This window comes from Phascolarctos cinereus, unplaced genomic scaffold, assembly GCF_003287225.1.
Source record: "Phascolarctos cinereus isolate Bilbo 61053 unplaced genomic scaffold, phaCin_HiC Scaffold_4;HRSCAF=312, whole genome shotgun sequence".
Taxonomy (NCBI): Eukaryota; Metazoa; Chordata; class Mammalia; order Diprotodontia; family Phascolarctidae; genus Phascolarctos; species Phascolarctos cinereus.
In genome coordinates, this window is record NW_027555847.1 from 280,944,639 (window position 1) to 280,965,881 (window position 21,243).

The 21,243-nt window shown below is 34.0% G+C and overlaps 1 protein-coding gene across 1 annotated transcript in view; it reads left to right on the top strand.

The window, feature by feature from the left end:
- The window catches only part of LOC110195888 (fibrillin-2-like), a 104,867-nt gene that overhangs the window by 38,579 nt on the left and 45,045 nt on the right, over positions 1-21,243 (top strand). Inside the window, 5 exon segments of the mRNA XM_078153096.1 lie at positions 247-372; positions 1,593-1,739; positions 3,671-3,739; positions 4,879-5,004; positions 17,083-17,199. Coding sequence (XP_078009222.1) covers positions 247-372; positions 1,593-1,739; positions 3,671-3,739; positions 4,879-5,004; positions 17,083-17,199 — 585 coding nt within the window.

Genomic DNA, 21,243 nt, shown 5'->3' on the forward strand with positions numbered 1-21,243 from the left:
TTCAGATCAGAAAGACTTTCAGTGCCTCAGGCACCTCACTAAAATTATAAGCAATAGAACACTTAAATCTATCAATAAAGAGAGTTTTCACACTAGAAGCTCCCCGCTCCAAAGAAATTTTCACATACAGAGCTCCCTATCCCAAAGAAATACACTTATATTTTAATGTTAAGAAAACTTCTCTTTTTTTCAATAACTATTCTTCAATAGTCTCTGGTTAGCAATTATAATTTATTCTTTTTCTAGATTTTGATGAATGTTTTACACATCCTGGTGTCTGTGGGCCTGGGACCTACTATAACACCTTGGGAAATTACACCTGCATTTGTCCTCCTGAATATATGCAAATCAATGGCGGACATAACTGTATGGGTATGTGAAATTCTATATAATATGTCATTATTTTGATTTTTAAGATTTCATTCATTTCTATAAACCATTCAAAAATCTGACAAATCTGCATGACTGATGACAGATTTAGGAGGTAAGTCATACTTCCTGTATGTATAAAGTTTGAAAGCTCTTGTCACAATATCATATTTTCTAAACCTGCCTACAAAATTGCTGAGATTTTTAAAAATTGTTTATTTTCATACACAAAAATATGTATTAAAAGATAATATCAGCAAACTAGAGGTAGTAAGATTGTTCTCAAATCACGTTTATGTTCTATTTATAAGTTACAAGTTTTACCTTAAAATGAAACACCTAAAAATTTTAGAAATGAAAGAGACCTTAGTGGTCATCTAGTCCAACCCCTTCATTTTACAAGAGATAATGCCTGGGAAGGTAAGTGTATTATCCCAGGGCATGCAGATAGCAGATGGCTGAAGTAGGATTTTACATTTAACTTCTGATTTGGAAATGATTAGCTTGTCAAAATTCAGAAACAAATAAGTATAGCATACTATTTGATAAATTAAAGGGCTCACTATATAACAGAAACTTCTGAGAAAACTAGAAAGCAATTTAGTAGAAATTAAAATTAGACTAACATTTCACACCATATGCCACAATAGGCATCAGTTGGACAGAATATGTAGATATAAAATGTCATAAACAAATTAGAGGAATTGTAAAGGAGATACTATTCATAACTATAGACAGGAAAAGAGTTCTTGATTAAAAAATGGACAGAGATGATTACAGGACATTACATAAACAATTTTGACTATATAAATATTGTAAAGGTTTTGCACAAACAAAATCTCACAATTAAAATAAGAAGAAAAACAGGTAAATAGGGGAAAATCTCCAGCAAACTTTTGTTATTTTGTTATTTTGTGATATCTACAATACATAGAGAGATTTTATTCAAAAGCCCTTCTATGATAGATAAATGGTCAGTCAGATACTTCTCAGAAAAAAGGAAAGCAAACTAGCAATCATATGAAAAAATATTCCAAATCACTAATAAGCAAAGTGCAACGTTTAAGCAGCCTTGAAGTTTCTACCTTACACCTATAAGATTGGCAAAGGTGATAAAAAATGAAAATGGAGATTTTTAGAAGGTTAGGTCTACAGTTGTTTGAGCCTCGTCAATGGACAGATAAATTATTTATCACCTTAAAACTGTTTTTTTCTATTTATAGACATGAGAAAAAGCTTTTGCTACCAGAACAAAACCATATGTGAAAATGAGCTGCCCTTTAATGAGACCAAGAGGATGTGCCTCTACACATATAATTTTGGCAAAGTTTGGAATAAGGCTTGTGAACCATGCCCAACTTCAGGAGCAGGTGAGAATTCATTTTTACATGTCTGTTAAAGGTCAATCTAGAAACCTAAATGTTCATTATAACAGCTGTGCACTAAACCCAGTGCGATTTAAGATGTGAGAGACAGTTGTGATATAGTACTGAACTTGGAGTCAAGAGGGATGCAATCCAATAATAATTCAGCCATTTGCTGGCCATATGACCCTGGGAAAGTCACCTATAAAAACGAGTTTCTTCATCTGTGTAATGTAAATATTTATCCTTGTAGTACCTACTTTACAGGTTTGTTGGGACTAAAGTGTTTTTGCATACCTTAAAGTGATATACAAATGTGTGTTGTTATTATTATTGTTTAAATACTTGTGCACATAAAATCAGGACAGTCTGGTGACTAGAGGAAATATACTTTGGGACTTCAAACATTTAAAATAAATGAGCCATTTTGTTCTATGACTGGAAAGCCAAAAGTAATTTTATATAATTCAACTATAGAGCAGGTGGAAAGGGCTGGAAGTCCTAAGGGTACAACATGAGGCTAACAATAAAACTCACATCTTTAGGTGACCTGTTGAAATGCATATTACAAAGATTCTTTTTCCCATAATGAAAAATATGATTCCTCCATAGAAGTGTAAAATAATAAAATAATGTAATGATTTATAATATTATTTGTAATAAAAAAAAAAATAAAACAATGTAATTTCTTTGAAAAGTTGTAAGCTGACTTGAAGAAGACACTGCCAGAGCAGCTAAAAAGAACACTGGATTTGAATTCAGAGGACTTTGGTTGAAAAAGCAGTACACTGCCTGTATAGCCTTTAGCAAGTCATCTAACTTCTCTGGGCTTGATTTTCCTTATTGTAAAATAGGGGAGTTCATGTATATTCTAAATCTAAAATATTTGGTCATAAGTGTTCATTTCACTTATTCAGGAGACTTTCTTTTTTGATATCTTTATGTTATCCTTTTTTTTTCCCCTAAGATCAATGCAGGTTGATTTTATCTTAACTAAAAGGACTGGACCAATGATCTAATTAATATAATAATAGCTAACATTTACCAAACACTACTCAGCTTAGGTTTACAATTATCTCATTTGATCCTCACAACACTCCTTAAAGGTGGGTGCTATAATTTCCATTTTATAGATGAGGAAACTAAGGCAAACAGAGGTTAGGTGACTTGCCTAGGGAGACACAGCTAGTAAGTGTCTAAGGCTGTATTTGAACTCAGGTTTTCCTGACTCCAGAGTATAGAGAACTCTTACATGAGAAAAGTCCTTCTTGTAATGTAGGAAGCATCCAAATGGCTTGCCCAAGGTCTTGCAAGCAGTATATGTCAGAAACAAGACTCCATCTATCAAATTCTTCTTTCACTTCACTTCTTCCTGGCTCAAAAGCCAAATATTTATTATAACATGCTGCCTGTATTTGAATGAAAAAAAAAAAGAACATTGAGGTTGTATAAAAAAAAAAGGGAAATTTCTCTATTTAGAAGAAAAGAGTACCGCATAAAAATGGCAACTATGCAGTAGATTGTGTCAAAGTTATATCAATCTTTCAAATAGCCATTTTTGTTGAAATGAATGAAAAACATTAAGTCAAATCAATATGTGATATTTTATTTTGTATTGACTATAAACAAACTAGTTTCAGAACGTGGAAAAATAAGGAAGGATGAGAACCTTTTTAAATTTGAAAAAGGTAGTATAATTCCTCTGTCTACAAGCACAATTAAAAAGCTAAATTCCCAGGAAAAAAAGCTAAATTATCATAGTCTGTGCCTTTATTAGTAATATGCAATTGAAAGATTTCTAGTTGAAATGAAAATATATTATGACTGTAAACAGTAATAATTGTTGACATTAATCATTTTAGAAATAATGTGAAGTTGTTTACATTGGTTGTTAGTATTTTTTTAACCAGAGCATTTGTTTTATTTTGATTTTAAAGTTGAATTTAAAGCCATATGTGGAAATATTCCTGGATTTACCTTTGACATTCATACAGGCGAAGCTGTAGGTAAGTTTATTTTAATATACTTATTTATACTTAATATATACATATATTAAAGAGAGTATTAAAAATCACTAGAGTGTTTTAAAATAGCAAAATACTACAAGAATTCCTGATTCTTATTCTCACTTCTTGATCCTTTGCCAAGCTTCTTCAGATGCTTAGGATTTTGGAACCTGGTTTTCTACTAACAGAAAAGGATCGTCATTTCTTAAAAGAACTACACATTTGTTTATTTCTGAACAACTAAAACAATACCTAAGTAGGACAAATTTTAAAAATACATCTAGACCATAATTTCCTTACCATATGATATACAAAAATCAATGAGTCTAAAAATTTTATGAATGTTGGGCAAATCTTACACACATTGATTTCGTGCGTATCAGCATTCAGTGTCTCACATCCAGAAAAAAATGCTAATATCAGATTAATACACATGGTACAGAAAAACGTTGACATTTTAAAATTTCTCAATTTATGTTGTTGACTTTTTAAAACAGCTCTAAGAAGGAAAAGCCATGTTGTGGTTGTTAAATATTAAATCCAAAGTGGTTCTTAAAAGGGGAACAAAATTTACAAGATTGCTTTCTCTCACCTCTACTTCCACTCAAATCAGATACAGCTATCTGGAAAATGGTCTTAGATCATAGTCTTAACAAAATAATATGAGGAATGCCAGAGTTTTTGTTGGATTTTTCAGTATCATTTTCTACTAAATTCACTTTAACTTCTAGAAGACATTGGAATTATTTCTTTCTGGATGGATTTTTTTCTTAACTTGTAGTTTTTCTTCCTCAAAGAGACAGTAATACTGATTGTTTTTCAGAAAGACGAAAAGTTAAGGTAGTTTCTTTTATGTATAGCTAAATGAGAATATATTGTTTTTCATGGTAGTTCATTGGGTGGGCAATAAAATGCTATGACTTAGTCTGTTTAACACACTTGCTCCTTAGTTGCTGGAGGAAAGAATCTAGATCATGATTTATATAAATTTTATACACTACAAAAGTATTTATGAGCCTAAGTGACACAGAAACCACTGTTTCAAATCATATATACACAGTAGTATAAATTGCTACAAAGAAAGTGAATGAAGGAAAAGAAAGACCTCAGTATACTTGATTAAATCTGTTCAATTTCAGATATTGATGAATACAAGGAGATTCCAGATATTTGTGCAAATGGTGTTTGTATTAACCAGACTGGCAATTTTCACTATGAATATCCTACAGAATTCAATTACAATGATCTACTCTTGGTCTGTGAAGGTAATTCAAAATATAGATTGGTTTTCATAAAATCAGGCTTCTTATAACTTCTTTGGAAGGGATAGAGATCATATGATTTCATTAGTATTAGGAACTCTTCATTTTTTAAATTTCATTTTATTTTCAGTTTCAAAGTCTCTCCCTCTCTCTAACCCCTCACCTTCTCTTTGAGATGGGAAGAAATATGATAATATATGTACATATGTATATACATATACATACATATAGTCGTATAAAACATTTCCTCATTATCTATGTTCCCCCCAAAAAGGGAAGAAAAATGAAGAAAGGAAACAAATGTGCTTTAATCTACATTCTGAGTTTATCATTTCTTTATCTGGGGGTGGGTAACATTTTTCATCCTGAGTACTTTGGAGATGTGGTATATCACTGAGTACATTGTTCTCCTGGTTCTGCTCACTTCACTTTGCATCACTTCATATAAGTCTTCCCAGGTATTTCTGAAACTCTCCCATTTATCATTTCTTACAGCATAATAGTAATCCGTAACTTGTTTAGCCATTCCCCAGTTGATGCATATCCCTTAAGTTTACAATTCTTTGTCACCACAAATAGTTGATATATGTGTGTATGTGTGTGTGTGTGTGTATATGTTCATGTATGTGTGTATATGTGTGTATATATATATATATGTATGTATGGATGAATGCACGAAATTTGTATCTATGAATCCTTTTCTTTTTTCTTTGACCTGCTTGGGGAACAGACCTCGTGGCAATATTGTTGAGTCAAAACGTAGTTTTATAGCTTTTGGAGCATAGTTCCAAATTGTTCTCCAGAATGGTTGGACCAGTTCACAACTTCACCAACAGTGCATTGTTGTCTCTGTTTTGCATATCCCCTTCAATATTTGTCATTTCCTTTTCTGTCATTTTAGCCAGTCTATATGTGTGGAGTGGTACCTCAAAATTGTTTTAATTTTCATTTATTTTATTGTTAGTGAGGACAGCTAAGTGGCACAGTAGTAGAGTGCTGGCCTTGGAGTCAGGAGGACCAGAGTTCAAATCTGGAAAGTCACTTAACCCTGTTTGTCTCAGTTTGCTCATTTGTAAAATGAGCTGGGGGAAGGAAATGGCAAACCACTCCACTATCTTTGCCAAGGGAACCCTAGATAGGGTCATAGAGAGTCAGAGATGACTGAAATGACTGAACAACAACAAAAATTATTAGTTATTGAGAATTCTTTCATGTAAGTATTGATAGCTTTAATTTCTTCCTCTGAAAACTGTCCCGTAATAAACTTTGACCATTTATTAATTGGAAAATAGCTCTTATTTTCATAATTTGTCCCAGTTCTCTATGTGTTTGTTTGTGCAAAACTTTTTAAAAATTGTATGTACTTAACATCCATTTTTCCTCTTGTGAACTCTTCTGTCTCTTGTTTGGTCATAAACTCTTCTTCTATCCATGAATATAACAAGTGATTTCTTCCATGCTTCCCTAATTTGCTTATATAATATCCTTTATGTCTAAATCATGTACCCATTTTGTGATACTTTTGGTATACAATGTGATATATTGGTCTATGCCTAGTTTCTGTCAAACTGCTTTCCAGTTTTCCCAGAAATTTTTTTCTCAAATAGTGAGCTCTTACTCCAAAAGGTCGCATCATTGTGTTTACCAAACACTAGACTACTATGATAGTTTACTGCTATATATTGTGTATCTAACCTGTTCCACTGATCCACCACTTTTATTTCTCACACAGCACCAGATTCCTTTAATGATTGCTGCTTTGTAAAGTGGTTTGAAATGTGGTAGGCCACCTTCTTTCACATTTTTTCATGGCTCTCTTGATATTTTTGACTATTTATTCTCCCAGATGAATATTGTAGTTTAATTGATATGAAACTGAAGAGGTAAATTAATTTAGATGGAACTGTCAGTTTTACTATATTGGTTCAGTCTTCCCGTGGGCAATTAATATTCCTGCAGTTGTTTAGATCTGCCTTTATTTTGTGGTGGCTAAGAATTGGAAATTACAAGGATGCCCATCAGTTGGGGAATGGCTAAACAAGCTATAGTATATGATTGCAATGGAATATTATTGTGCTATAAGAAATGACAAGCAGAATGATTTTGGAAAAACCTGGAAAAACTTATATGAACGGATACAAAGTGAAGTGAACAGAACCAGGAGAATGTTATACACAGTAACAGCAATATTTTTCAATGAAGACCTATGAATGACTTAGCTATTCGCAGCAATACAGTGATCCAAGACAATCCCAAAGGACTAATCAGAAAGTATGCTATCTGCCTCCAGATAAAGAACAGATATCGTTTTAATACATATTGAAGTATGCTATTTTTCACTTTCTTTCTGCTGGATAGTGTTTTTTTTTATTTGTGTTATTCTAATCGTTTTTTTTTTTCTTGAATAGAGCTGGCCTAAACTTGAGGAAACCTCAGAGATCCTCTAGAGAAAGAGGGCACTTGCTATGGCTCTTGTCCACCTTCCTTCAGCATAACTTCTTTCTGCAGTAGCTCCCATAACTTTAGGGGGACGTTTGTACCAAAATAGGTGCTCCTTAGAATTTTCCAAGTGAAAATGTTTGAAAGCTACTATTTTAAGTCTTATTTTCATATCATTATATACGAAATATATGTGTGTGTGTGTATACATATACATATACATATACGTATACATGTAGGGATAGGACCCACACTTGTGGTTTGTTCAATGTAGAAAACTCAATCAGTACAGATTAGTACTTTTTCTGCAACTCAATCATAGAAAGTTGTCCAGAACATTAAGATGTCAAGTCAGCAAGCATTTATTAAATGTCTGTTTTGTGACAGTCACTGTGCTAAGTGCTGGTGATAAAGAGAAAAGTAAAAAACGGTCTCTGCCTTCAAGGATCCCACATTCTAATAGTGAGAGGCAACATTATTTATATATACCAGAGCACATTGGACATAAATTCAGAAGGCACTAACTTAAAAAAGACTGGGAAAAGCTTCTTGCAGGAGGTAAGATTTTAGCTGAGACATGAAGGAAACTAGGGAAGCCAGAAGACAGAGATTAGGAGAGAGAGAATGACAAGCATGGAGAATAGCCAGCAAAATGCATGAAATTGAGAGATGGAATGTCTTGTGCAAGGAAAAACAACAAAACCAGAGTCAAACTGGATTGTTGAGAATATGGAAGAGAGTAAGGTAAAAGACTGGATAGATTAGGAAGGGCCAGGTTATAAGCAGTTTTAAAATGAAATAGGATTTTGTATTTTATCTACAAGAAAATGGGGAACCCATTCAATATGGGAGGGCCATGTTTAAACATGAACTGTAGGAAGATCACTTTCATAGCTGAATAGATGATGGGCACTGAATGAAGGAGAAGAAACTTAAGTCAGGGAGTTCAACCAGAAGACTGGCACAGTCCAGATATAAGATAATGAGGGCCTGTACTAGAGTGATGGTAAGGTCAAAGGAGAGAAAGGGGCTAAGGGAAATTGACAGGATTTGGCAGCAGATTGGATATGGAGGAGAGAGTGAGGAGGAGGAGTTGAGGATGATACATAGGTACACATAACACTTACTAGCTGTGTGACCCTGGGCAAGTCATTTAACCCCATTGCATAGCCAAAAAGAGAGAGAGAGAGAGAGAGAGAGAGAGAGAGAGAGAGAGAGAGAGAGAGAGAGAGAGAGAGAGAGAGAGAGAGAGAGAGAGAGAGAGAGAGAGAGAGAGAGAGAGAGAGAGAGAGAGAGAGAGAGAGAGAGAGAGAAGAGAGAGAGAGAATGATACATAAGTTGCTAGCCTAAATGGTTGGGAGCATAGTGGTACCCTTCTCAGTGACAGGTAAGTTAGGAAGAGGGGAATATTTTGGTGCGGAGGGGGAGAGTTGTAAGTTCAGTGTTGGACATACTGAGTTTTCTACAAGAAGTTCAGTTGGGAAAGTGTCTCAAATGGAAGATGTAAATGTGAGACTGTGGAGCAGGAGAGAGATGAGGTCTGGATAAACAGATCTGAGAATCTGTATGGAGATGATAATTGAATCCATGGGAGCTAATGAGATCATCCATGTAAAATAGGATATAAGGAGAAGAGACATGACAGAACCTTGACCTGGTTGAAGATCCAGCAAAGAAGACCAGTCAGGTAAGGAGAGGTCAGACAGGTTGGAGAAATACCGGAAGAGGGCAGTTTCACAAAAAAACCAAACCAAAACAAACCAAAACAAAAAAACAAGAGGAAAAAGAGTGTCAAGGAAAAGAAGGTAATCAGCTGTGTCAAAGGCTACAGAGAAATCAAGAGGAATAGTTAAGTGATCTGGCCAAACACAGTGACAGTATGTGAGAGGCAACAATTGAATCCAGTTCTTCCTGGCTCAAGACTAGTTTTTTTTTTTAATAATATCTCTCTCTCTCTTTTTCCCCGCATGTATTTTATACACATATATTTAAAAAATTTTATATGTAAATACATATATACATATATTCTTACTGACTTCACAAGTTTCTTGCCTTGTGATATATTTTGCCCATTCTACCTTACTGAATGTTTTCCAAAATATAGCAGTAATAGTACTAAATCATCTTTTTCATTCATTTATCATTTATTGTCATATGCTTAAGGAGAATTAATGTAATTAACTGTAAAATATCTGTGCATGGAATAACTAGTGTGAGCATTAGTCACCATAAAATTTTAAATCCTACACTGGTTTCTCCTATTCACCCAAATATACTTGTGAGACTGAACAGTTGCTGAGTCCTTGTAATAGCAATAAAAAGTTAATACTAGCAATGCCTTTTATTTGTAAAATACTTCTACAAATATGTTTTCATGTCTAAAATCTCATTTAAATGGGAATGCTTTGGAAATAAGGGTCTTCTCAAAAATTTAGCCTTTTGGTTAATTTGAACCCTTTTTGTTTCAGTTCTTAAAATTGAGAAACTTTTCACAAATGTCCATTAATAACTAGGTAATTTGGTATGATTGAAAAGAAGACCTTCTGGTTAAATTCTTTGGCTAACAGTTACGTAGTGGCATAACTGAGACTAAAACTGTCATCTTCTCACTGCTAATTTAGTAATCTGTCCCACCAACTAGGAATTGTACTGTGTAAATCACTGTACCATGCAATATTATATTGTTAATTAACCTAATTTTCCAGTTGTAGTTCTGTATTTTTTTTTAATTGTATGTTCCCCGGTTTGTGGATCATAGGTTCTCTATTCCCATTATATGGAGCTTAACAGCTAAGATTAGCATAGTTTTTCAGAGCGATTTCTCAAACTCGTATCAAAAAGACACATCATTTCAAAGATAGCTTTTAAAATACTAATCTTTAGGGTTTTTGTATAACATGGAATCTTCTTATTCTATACCTTTGATTTCCAGTTTCATACAAAATGCTAAGGGTTCTGCTTGTCACAGTACAGTTAATCAAAATATACTAAATAATAAAGTGCTTCACTAAGTATTGCCTGATGAAAGTATATGAATCTTTTGGGAAAGATTCTTTCATTGTTATGAAAATCCACACTATATTTTAAATTATACATATACTAGTTGTTAGAAATTGGGCTGAATGTGTATTGGCCAAAGAAAATATAACAGAAATTTATATTTTAAAATTATTCTTAAATAAGAATTTTAAACTTTATTTTTTATTTATTTTTTATTTTTTTAAAGAATTTTAAACTATTAACAACCATATGACAAAATGCTCCATGCAAATAATTTTAAGCCAAACATTTTAAGCCAATCTTTTCAAACAAAAACAGCCTGAGGTTTTCCCTTATATCCAGCAAATTGTCAAAGATGACAAAAGATAGAATGGGTCAAAGCCAGAGGGGCTTTGTAAAGACAGACAAACTAGTGTTTTGTTGGTGAGCTGTGAAATTCTTCAGTCATTCCAGAAAGCAGCTTGCAATTATATTTTATTTTACTTTGTCCATATCCTTTGACCTAGAGATGCTACTCTCAGGTGTACACTTCGAGGTGGTCATTGATAAAAAAAGGCTCTAATCTGTATCAAAATAGTTACAGCAACACTTTTCGTGATAGCAAAGTACTAAATAGTGAAGTTGATACTCATTGATTAGGGAGTGTCCAAAAAGTTTATGGTATGTGAACGTAATGAAATATTACTTTTCTATAAGAAACAGTGAACATGATAGATTCAATGAAGTATTAAAAAACTTACATGAACTATTGCAAAATAAAGTAAGTAAAACCAGAAAACAATATCCACAGTGATTTACAATGTAAATTTAAAATAAAAAAATGGAAACTGGGTTGTGAAATTAGAATAAACAAAGTTGTCTTCAAAAAAGAAATATGAGGCAATACCTCATCCTACTTCTGACAGAGGTGGGAATCCACAGGTGTAGAGCATTGCATATTAATGTCAAATTTTTTAATGTGTTTACTGGTTTTCCTGATATTTTTATCTTTATTTCTAAACATTCTTTGTTCAAAGGGGTGATTCTCTGAGAGGACTCTGGGAAGACTCTCAGGATAGGGACATAAGAGAAATGGAAGTGGCAAAAATATCAATAAGATCTATTTTTAAAAATTGTAAACTGTGAGCAATCATATGAAATATGGCTCTAAATCACTAAAAATAAGAGATATTCAAATCAAAAAAACCTCATACACAGCAGAAGACAGAAATAGTCAGTGTTGTCCTAGAAGAAGCCTTATACATACCGATCTATTCATAGCAGTACTTTTGGGGTAGTAAGTAGCTTAAAACAAGTAGGTACCCTTAGAATTGAATATGGCTAAACAAATTGTGGGACATGAATGTGTAATAGAATATTATTATTGAGGATTCACAGCAGAGATCTGCTGTGCATATTATATATTTTACATTTTTGTTTTAGATCACAATGAATGTTTAGAATTTTCTAGTGTTTGTAGTCATGGCTTATGTGTGGATTTGCAAGGAAATTATCAGTGTGTCTGTCACATTGGCTTTAAAGCATCACAAGACCAGACTGTGTGCATGGGTGGGAAATAATTTCAGTCATAATCCTTAAGTGTTCTTAAGCACAGGTTTCTGTGTGTTTTTTAATAATGATCTTTTAAAAAGCAGCATAATTTCAGCTGAAATTATAAACAGTAGAGTTTGCATTTATATTGTGTTTAGGATTCACAAAAATCTTTTCTCAGAATAGTCCTCAATGAGGTGGATAGTATGGCATTATTATCCCCATTAACAGATAAAGAATAAAGTTTCAAAGGGGTTAAATCACTGACACAGCTCAAACCTAGATTTCTGCTACACTAGTATGCCAAGATCATCATTTTTCATTTTCTTTCTCTGACCATCTCCATGCCATGTGTTACTGTCCCTCTCTCCCTACCACAAACACTCTTTCCAGCTCTAGATCCATTCCTAAAAGGATATGTAATCGTTTCCTTATGGCACCATGAGTTCCTGTTCCCTTTCACATCTCTAACTAAAACATACTTCCCTGTCCCCTACTACATATGTATCGTCTTCTCCATTAGTGTGGGGCCTCAAGGCCAGAGTCTGTCTTGCTTACTCGCATTTGTATCTCCAGCTCTTAGCTTAGTACCTTGTACATAGCGGCACTTAACAGATTTTTCAGTCATTTATTGAGACCCTATAACTTCGTGCTACTAGGCCTAAGATGGGAGAATTAGAGTAGGGATATAAAGAATTATACTTTTTATTCCTCAGGTAATTTAATTATATCCTGAGAAAGTATCAAAATATTTCTGTTTTTCCAATATTGTCTAGTGAAATGTATAATTATTTAAGTCCCAGAGAAAGTACTTGAAAAATACATGTATGTGATTTTTAAAAAATTATATAAACATAGTATGAATACAGTTTTTTCAGCTTTAATATGCTGCCTCATGACAGGAACCTAGATGAGATCAAGCACTCAGTAAACATTTTTAAGCACCTTATAAGTGCTAGTGATACAGAAAGAGGCAAAAGATAATCCCTGCTCTCAAGGAGCTAACAATGTAATGGGGAAGATAACATGCAAACAAATATATACAAAGCAAATAATATATATATGAAATAGGAAATAATTGAAGATATTAGAATAGGCAAAGAAGAAACAAAGCTATCACTCTTTGCAGATGATATGATGATATCCGTAGAGAATCCTAGAGAATCAAGTTAGCAAAGTTGCGGGCTATAAAATACACCCACATAAATCATCAGCATTTCTGTATGTTACCAACAAAGCCCAACAGCAAGAGATAGAAAGAGAAATTCCATTTAAAGTTACTGCAGACATTATAAAATATTTAGGAGTCTACCTACCAAAACAAAATGCAGGAACTATGTGAACACAACTACAAAACACTTTTCACACAAATAAAGTCGGATCTAAATAATTGGAAAAACATCAGTTGCTCATGGGTAAGCCGAGCTAAAAAACAAAAATGACAGTTCTTCCTAAGCTAATTTACTTATTCAGTGCCATACCAATCAAACTACCAAAAAATATTTTATAGAGTTAGAAAAAAATAATAACAAAATTCATTTGGAATAACAAAAGGTCCAGAATATCAAGGGAACTAATGAAAAGAAATGCAGGGGAAGGTGGCCTAGCATTCCAGATCTTAAATTGTATTTTAAAGCAGCAATCATGAAAACTGCTTGCTACTGGCTAAGAAATAGAGTGGTGGATCAGTGGAATAGATTAAATATGCAAGACATAGTAGTCATTGACTATAGTAATCTATTATTTGAACCCAAAGACCCAGCTTCTGGGATAAGAACCATCTTTGACAAAAACTGCTGGGAAAACTGGAAAAGAGTATGGCACAAACTGGGCATAGACCAATATCTTACACTGTATACCAAGGTAAAGTCAAAATGGATACATGATTTAGATATAAAGACTGATACTGTAAGCAAACTGGGAGAACAAGGAATAGTTTACCTATCAGATTATGGAGAACAGAAAAATTCAGACCAAACAGGAGATAGAAACATTACAAAAGCAAATGGATAATTTGATTACATTAAATTGAAAAGTTTTTGCACAAACAAAGCCAATGCAACCAAGATTAGAAAGAAAGCAGAAAATTGGGAAAGAATTTTTACAACTAGTCTCTTTGATAAGGGCCTCATTTCTAAAATATGTAGAGAATTAAGTCAAATTTAAAAGAATACAAGTCATTCCCAATTGATAAATGGTCAAGGGATATGAACAGGCAGTTCTTAGGTGAAGAAATTAAAGCCATCTATAGTCATATGAAAAAATGCTCTAAAACACTATTGAGTAGAGAGATGCAAATCAAAACAACTCTGAGGTACCACATCACACCTATCAGATTGGCCAATATGACAAAACAGGAAAATGTTAAATGATGGAGAAGATGTTGGAAAATTGGAACACTAATGCATTGTTGGTGGAGATGTGAAATGATCAAACCATTTTGGAGAGCAATGAACTATGCCCAAAGGGCAAAAAAAATATGCATACCCTTTGACCCAGCAATAGCATTTCTAAGGCTGTATCCCAAAGAGATCATACAAATGGGAAAAGGACCCATGTGTACAAAAATATTTGTAGCAGCTCCTTTTGTGGTGGCAAAGAATTGGAAATTAAGAGGATGCCCATCAAATGGGGAATGGCTGAACAAGTTGTGGTATATGAATGTAATGGTATACTATTGTGCTATAAGAAATGATGAGCAGGCAGACTTCAGAAAAACCTGGAAACTCTTGTATGGTCTTATGCTGAGTGAAGTGAGCAGAACCAAGAGAACGTTGTACACAGTAACAGACACGTTGTGTGATGACTAATATTGATAAACTTAACCCTTTTCAGCAATACAAGGATCTAAGACATCTCCAAAGGCCTCGTGATGGAAAATGCTATCCATATCCAAAGAAAGAACTATGCAGTTTGAATACAGATTGAAGCATTCTATTTGCTATGCTTTTCTTCTGTTGTGTTTTGTTTCGTCTTTCTGGTGATTCTTCGTATGTTCTAATTCTTACTTACAACATCACTAATGTGAAAATATGTTTAATAGGAATGTATATGTATATTCTATATCAGATTGCGCTCCATCTTGGGGAGTGAGGTGGGGAAGGAGGGGGAGAAAAATTTAAAACTGAAAAACTTATAGAAGTGATTGTTGATAAATCAAAATAAATTAATTAAAAAAGAAATAATTGATGGAGGTAAGGCACTAGAATTAAGATACGCTAGAGAAGATTTCCAGCAAAGGATATGATTTTAATTGAGAAGCCAGAGAGTTCAGGAGTCAGAGCAGAAAAGAGAGTATTTCAGGTATGATGGACAGCCAGAGAGAATGCCCAGAGCTGAGAGATAGACATAGGAGGTTGTGGTTATGTAGGATTTTGAAAGCTAAACAGGGGGGTTTACATTTTATCCTTGTTGTTCAACCTTAATTTTCAAAGAGGACCTATGATAGGTGATGATTTTGCGTGAATTAGATTTGAATGAGGCAGAGTTGTACACAGCCATTGGCCCTACTCTTTTTTCCCAAGTCATCAAAGTCTACTGGCAAGACAGAAGTCAAGATGACTGGCCCAGGATGCAGTGGATTATCTTAGAATCTTTGATGTCTAACCAATCTCTAAGTGGTCCATAACATCTGCTTCAGCTGCCTTCATGGCTGTTGGAATAAATTAACATTTTATCCTAAAGGCAGTAGGAAGCCATTGTTAATATAGAGAAGTTGCATGGTCAAATCTGTGCTTTAAGGAGAAGCACTCTGGCAGCAGTGGGAGAGACTTGAAGCAGGGAAACCAACTAGGCTGTTGGGAATAATCTAGGTGAAAGGTGGTGAGGACTTGAAGTAAAGTGGTAGTTGTGAGTAGAGAGCAGGGATCAGGTATGAGAGATCTTATGAAGGTAGACATGAGAAGATCTGGCAACTGATTGGATACATGAGGTAAAGAAAAGGTCAGAGTCCAAGATTACAAACCTGAGTGGCTGAAGGTAACAGAACCAGAACCAGATACATTACTGCAAAAATCTGTATAAAAACAACTGTAAAAGGCAACTAAACAAATGAATGCAGTGACCAATTTGATCCAGTAAGCAGATGATTTTAAAAAAAAAGCATCCTCAGGTTGGGAGAGAGGTGGGGGAATATGGATAGAGAATATTGCATATGCTGTCAGATGTGGTTACTCTATTGGTCAATTTTTCTTAATTGTTTGTTGTTGTTGTTGTTACAAGGGCAAGGGAAGCCTGTATCAAGAACAGATTAGTATTTTAAAAAGGATATACAAAAAATACATAGCACTTTAAAGTTTGCAGAGTATTTTAAGTTGTGGTTTATCTTCCCACCACTCTAGTGAGTTAATTGCTAGAGATATTATTTTATCTCCATTTTACAGGTGAAGAAATTAAGAGTCAGAGAAGTTAATTACCTTAGTAGCAGTTTTTAAGTGTCAGAATAAGTGCTTAATAAACTTTTTTGCATACATTCATTCATTATAATTCAATGGAAACTAGAGACATAAAGTGCTATACTTTTCACCAAAGAGCAGAGTCAACTCCATTTAAGTTCTTTCTTAAATTCTTTGAAAAGTTTATTGGAAATAACTGTATCATGATGATTTATTTATAGTATTATTCTTTGAATAATTTATACAATGTGACCATTTTAATTTGGAGATCAGTAAAGTGCCATTAACTTCTATTAAGAAGAGGTTTGCTAAACACACTAATAATATAAACAAAGTTTCCTGCAGAATATTTAAAATGATTAATGGTCATGTCCTCACCAAAAAAAAATGTTTTTTCATTGGAAGAACTATATACCCACTAATATATTTAAGTTCATGCTAATTATACATAGCTTTCTTCCATTTACTAACTCAGGTCCCCTATACATTCTTACCATAGTTCTAGCTATCATATGTTCTAAAAAAATCATCACATTACTAAAAATTTCTGTAATTCAAAGTTTTCAGTGATTCAGACTTGACCTTTCTTCAATTAATCTCATTTGTGAAGTTTTATTAAATAGCAAAATAAATTTAATTCATAGATAGAATTTGTTAATGTTCATATTGTATTTGACAAGGACAAAAAGAGTTCTCTCATATAAATGTTTCTTTGTAGATGTTGATGAATGTGAGCGACATCTGTGTGGAAATGGAACATGTGAAAACACAGTTGGATCCTATAACTGTCTGTGCTACCCAGGGTTTGAACTTACTCATAATAATGATTGTCTGGGTAAGTACATAAATCTACCTTTTTTTTTCTTTTCAATCCTTTTAACTGTAACATGACATACTAAATAAAAAATTAAATTAAGGGAAAATTATTATTATAAATGAATATGCTTATGTTTTATATTACATGACTATAATACTTAGATCAATCATAATTGATCAGTAAACATTTATAGCCTACTCTGTCTCTGGCACTGTACTAAATTCTGAGGATACAAAAATAAGCAAAAGACAGTATCTGCCCTTAAAGAGCTTATGATCTAACGGGAGAGACAAAAACACAAATATATACAAAGCAAGCTATATTCAGGGTTAATAGGAAATAATTAAAAGAAGAGTGACTATTTCTAATTAGAATTACAGTTTTGATCATAGGCTGTGGATAAATGATCACAAAACAAATGTTTGCACCAATCTCTTCTGTCAACTAGGCAAGAAATTAAATGAAAAGGCCATTCAGAAATACTACTTTATCATCAATCAGTTCAGTCAAAACAGTAGAACGTAAGATCATAAAATTAGAGTTGAAAGGAACCTCAGAGTGAGTCTTATACGACCCCCTCATTTTATAAATGAGGAAACTGAGGCCCAAGGAAGTTAAGTGACTTTCCCAAGATTGCACAGGTAGGGTGGGAGATGCAATTGAACTCAGTCCTTTCTTCCGTGTCTCTCTTCGTTCTCTATCCATTTATTCCTCTGCATATAATTGTAACCCTTTTATACATTTGTAGTCAATGTATACTGTTCTACTACTTCTAATTTCTTTATTATTTGAGGAGTTTCGTTTCCAAAGAAAAATTTCAAAGTACTGAATATATTCAGGCTTTAAGAATTTTTGTATACAGCCTAGGAAGAGCTTTGCCCCTATATATTTTTAAATTTTTTAAATTTATTTTTGTTAATATAAATTTATTTATTTTTAGTTTTCAACATTTACTTCCACAAGATTTTGAGTCCCAAATTTTCACCCCATCTCCCCCCACCCCAAGATGACATGTATTCTGAATACCCCTTCCCCTAGTCTGCCCTCTCTTCTATCTCTCCCCGCCCCTTTTCTTATCCCCTTCCCCTTCTCTTTTCTTGTAGGGCAGGATAAATTTCTGTACCCCATTTCCTGTATTTCTTATTTTCTAGTTGGTGTGAAAACATTTTTTAAACGTGTTTTTGAAACTTTGGGTTGCAAATTTTCTCCCTTCCTCCCTCCCCACCCACCCTCATTGAAAAGGCAAGCAACTCAATATAGGTTATATATGTGCAGTTATGCAAAACACTTCCATAGTAGACATGTTGTGAAAAACTAAGTCTGTTTTCCCTTAAACTTATCCTGCCTCCCCATTTATTCTATTCTTTCTTTTGACCCTGTCCCTCCTCAGAAGTATTTGCTTCTGATTACCTCCTTTCCCAATCTGACCTCCTCTCTATCATCCCCCTGCTCTCTTGTCCTCTTCTCCCCCCATTTTCCTGTAGGGTAAGACAGATTTCCATACCCAATTGAATGTGTATGTTTTTCCCTCCTTAAACCAAATCCTAATAAGATTCATTCATTCCCTCTCACCTTCCCCTGTTTCTTCTCCACTGTAAGAGCCTTTTCTTTTCTGTTTTTTTGTGTGAGACAATTTACCCCATTCTACCTCTCCCTTTCTTCTTCTCCCAGTGTAATCCTCTCTCATCCCTTAATTTTATTCTCCAGATATGACCCCTTCATCTTCAACTCACCCTGTGCCATCTCTCTCTCTCTCTCTCTCTCTCTCTCTCTCTCTCTCTCTCTCTCTCTCTCTCTATCTATCTATCTACATACATATAATTTTCCCCTTCCAACTACCCTAATACTGACAAATGTCTCATGAGTTGTAAATATTGTCTTTCTATGCAGGAATGTAAACAGTTCAACCTTAAAAAGTCTCTTACGATTCTCTTTCCTGTTTACCTTTTCATGTTCCACTTGAGTCTTGTATTTGAAAGTCAAATTTTCTATTCAGCTCTGGTCTTTTCATCAAGAAGCCATCAGAGTCCTCTATTTCACTGAATGACCATTTTTTCCTCTGAAGGATTATACTCAGTTTTGCTGGGTAGGTGATTCTTTGTTGTAAATCCTATCTCTTTTGCCCTCCGGAATATCATATTCCATGCCCTGTGGTCCTTTAATGTAGAAGTTGCTAAATCTTGTGTTACGCCCTAAGAGAAGATCAAACGATGTGTAAAGGTAAGGATATTTAATAAGTAAAATCTAAGCTTGTACTTAATTTTGTAAAAATAGTTTTATACAGCTAATACCAACTGTGGCCATATTGGAACTATAGCTATTCCAATTCTTAAATGAATTTCATCTAGAGTAGTATTTATATTTGCTGTCATACTATATGTCATTGATTAAGTAATATTGGCCTAAGATGGTAGAATATCTGATGTTCCCCTGATTACCTTGAAGTTAGATCAGAGGGAGATTGTGTAGTAAGGTAAGAAACTATGTTATGGGACTGTTATTACACAAGACTATTATATTTAAAATAAAAACAGTTGCACTCTTCTTAGCTTTATGTCATTTGGAAGTTTTTTTAGAAATCTGGCAAAATTGCTTTAGACATCCTGAGTATTTTGAGGGGAGTTATTTCCTTAGTCTCAAAAGATTTAGTTTACAAAGGAAAATAAAATTTTAGTTTATAGAGGAAAATAAAGTTATTATTTTAAAATACTTGCGTTTGAACTTTGAACATGAACCTACTTACCAGGATTCTTTTCTTAGCTATACAGTACTCTGTTTCTTACACATCTAGAGAAATGTGTTGAAAGTTTACATGACTGTGAGTCCAGAGGCATGATGTGTAAGAATAGGATTGGTACTTTCATGTGTATCTGCCCCACTGGAATGTCCCAAAAATCTGATGGGGAAAGTTGTATGAGTAAGGTTTGGAAAAAGACATTGATATTCATTTTTCTAATAAAATAAAAAGAGAAAAGATCAAATTAAGTAGTCAAGCCCAACAAAAACCCTTCAATAGAGAGATAGTGGTCAGTAAACATGAGTCCATGAAATAAATTGGTGGGTCATTATGCTTTCTCTTTCATTAAGTATTTTGTTACATCTTAAAAATTATAGCATCCCACTTTTTACTCCTTCTACTCTTTAGCCATTCTTAGTAAACTAAACCAAATATTGGTTGCTTGGTTCCTTTTGCAAATTATTTCACTTTTAACTTAAATGTTGCCAGGTGTTTCAAAGCTAGATACCATATCCAAATTCTTCTCTTTTAGAGTATCTATTCCCCTTAGATAGATTTGCTAACTGGTAGTTAACATCTCAGTACACATCATTTTATTTTTCTTATTAACTTTTCATAATTCTAGCCTACAAAGACATGAAAGCTGTTTATTAACTGTCACTGAGGACAAAAAATATATAGTTTAATATTTAGTTAAATGTTTACCAAATTGTTATTTTTGGATTTTCTGTGTGAATCTTCCCAAAATGATAATATAGTTTATTCTGGCACAGTGCCATTAAGAAATGATTTATGGTGGAGCTAGAATGGTAGATTAGAGGCAGCAACTCAGCTAAACTCTCTCAACATTCCCGTCCTAACAACTTTAAAATAACACTTCAAATCAAATTTTGGAGCAGTCAAGCCAACAAAAGATCAGGGTGAGACATTTTTCCAGAATAAGAAAACTTAAATCAGCAGGAGACATCTTTGACACCAGAATGGAGGCCTGTCTGGAGTACATGCAAGGACATCAGCAGAGGCTCCAGCTCCAGCAGCAGCTTCAGGAGCAGTTAGGCCAGAGATGGTAAGTGGGTCAGGAACCTGGTTAGAAAGAGATTATAGGGGACCCTTTGCAGGCACTGGGTACAACTGGAACTATTTGGCAACTTTATTTCTCAATTATAGTTCTGGGTCACAGTTCCAGGGAAGAGAGGAGCACTGAGGGTCAGTCACAAGGGAATAGGGTCCATGATCTTGGTTCTAAGGCAAACAGGAACTCTAGTGCTTCTAGCTGCAGGAGACCAGGGACCCTTCCTGGATAAAGACCAGAGTGCAGACCAGGA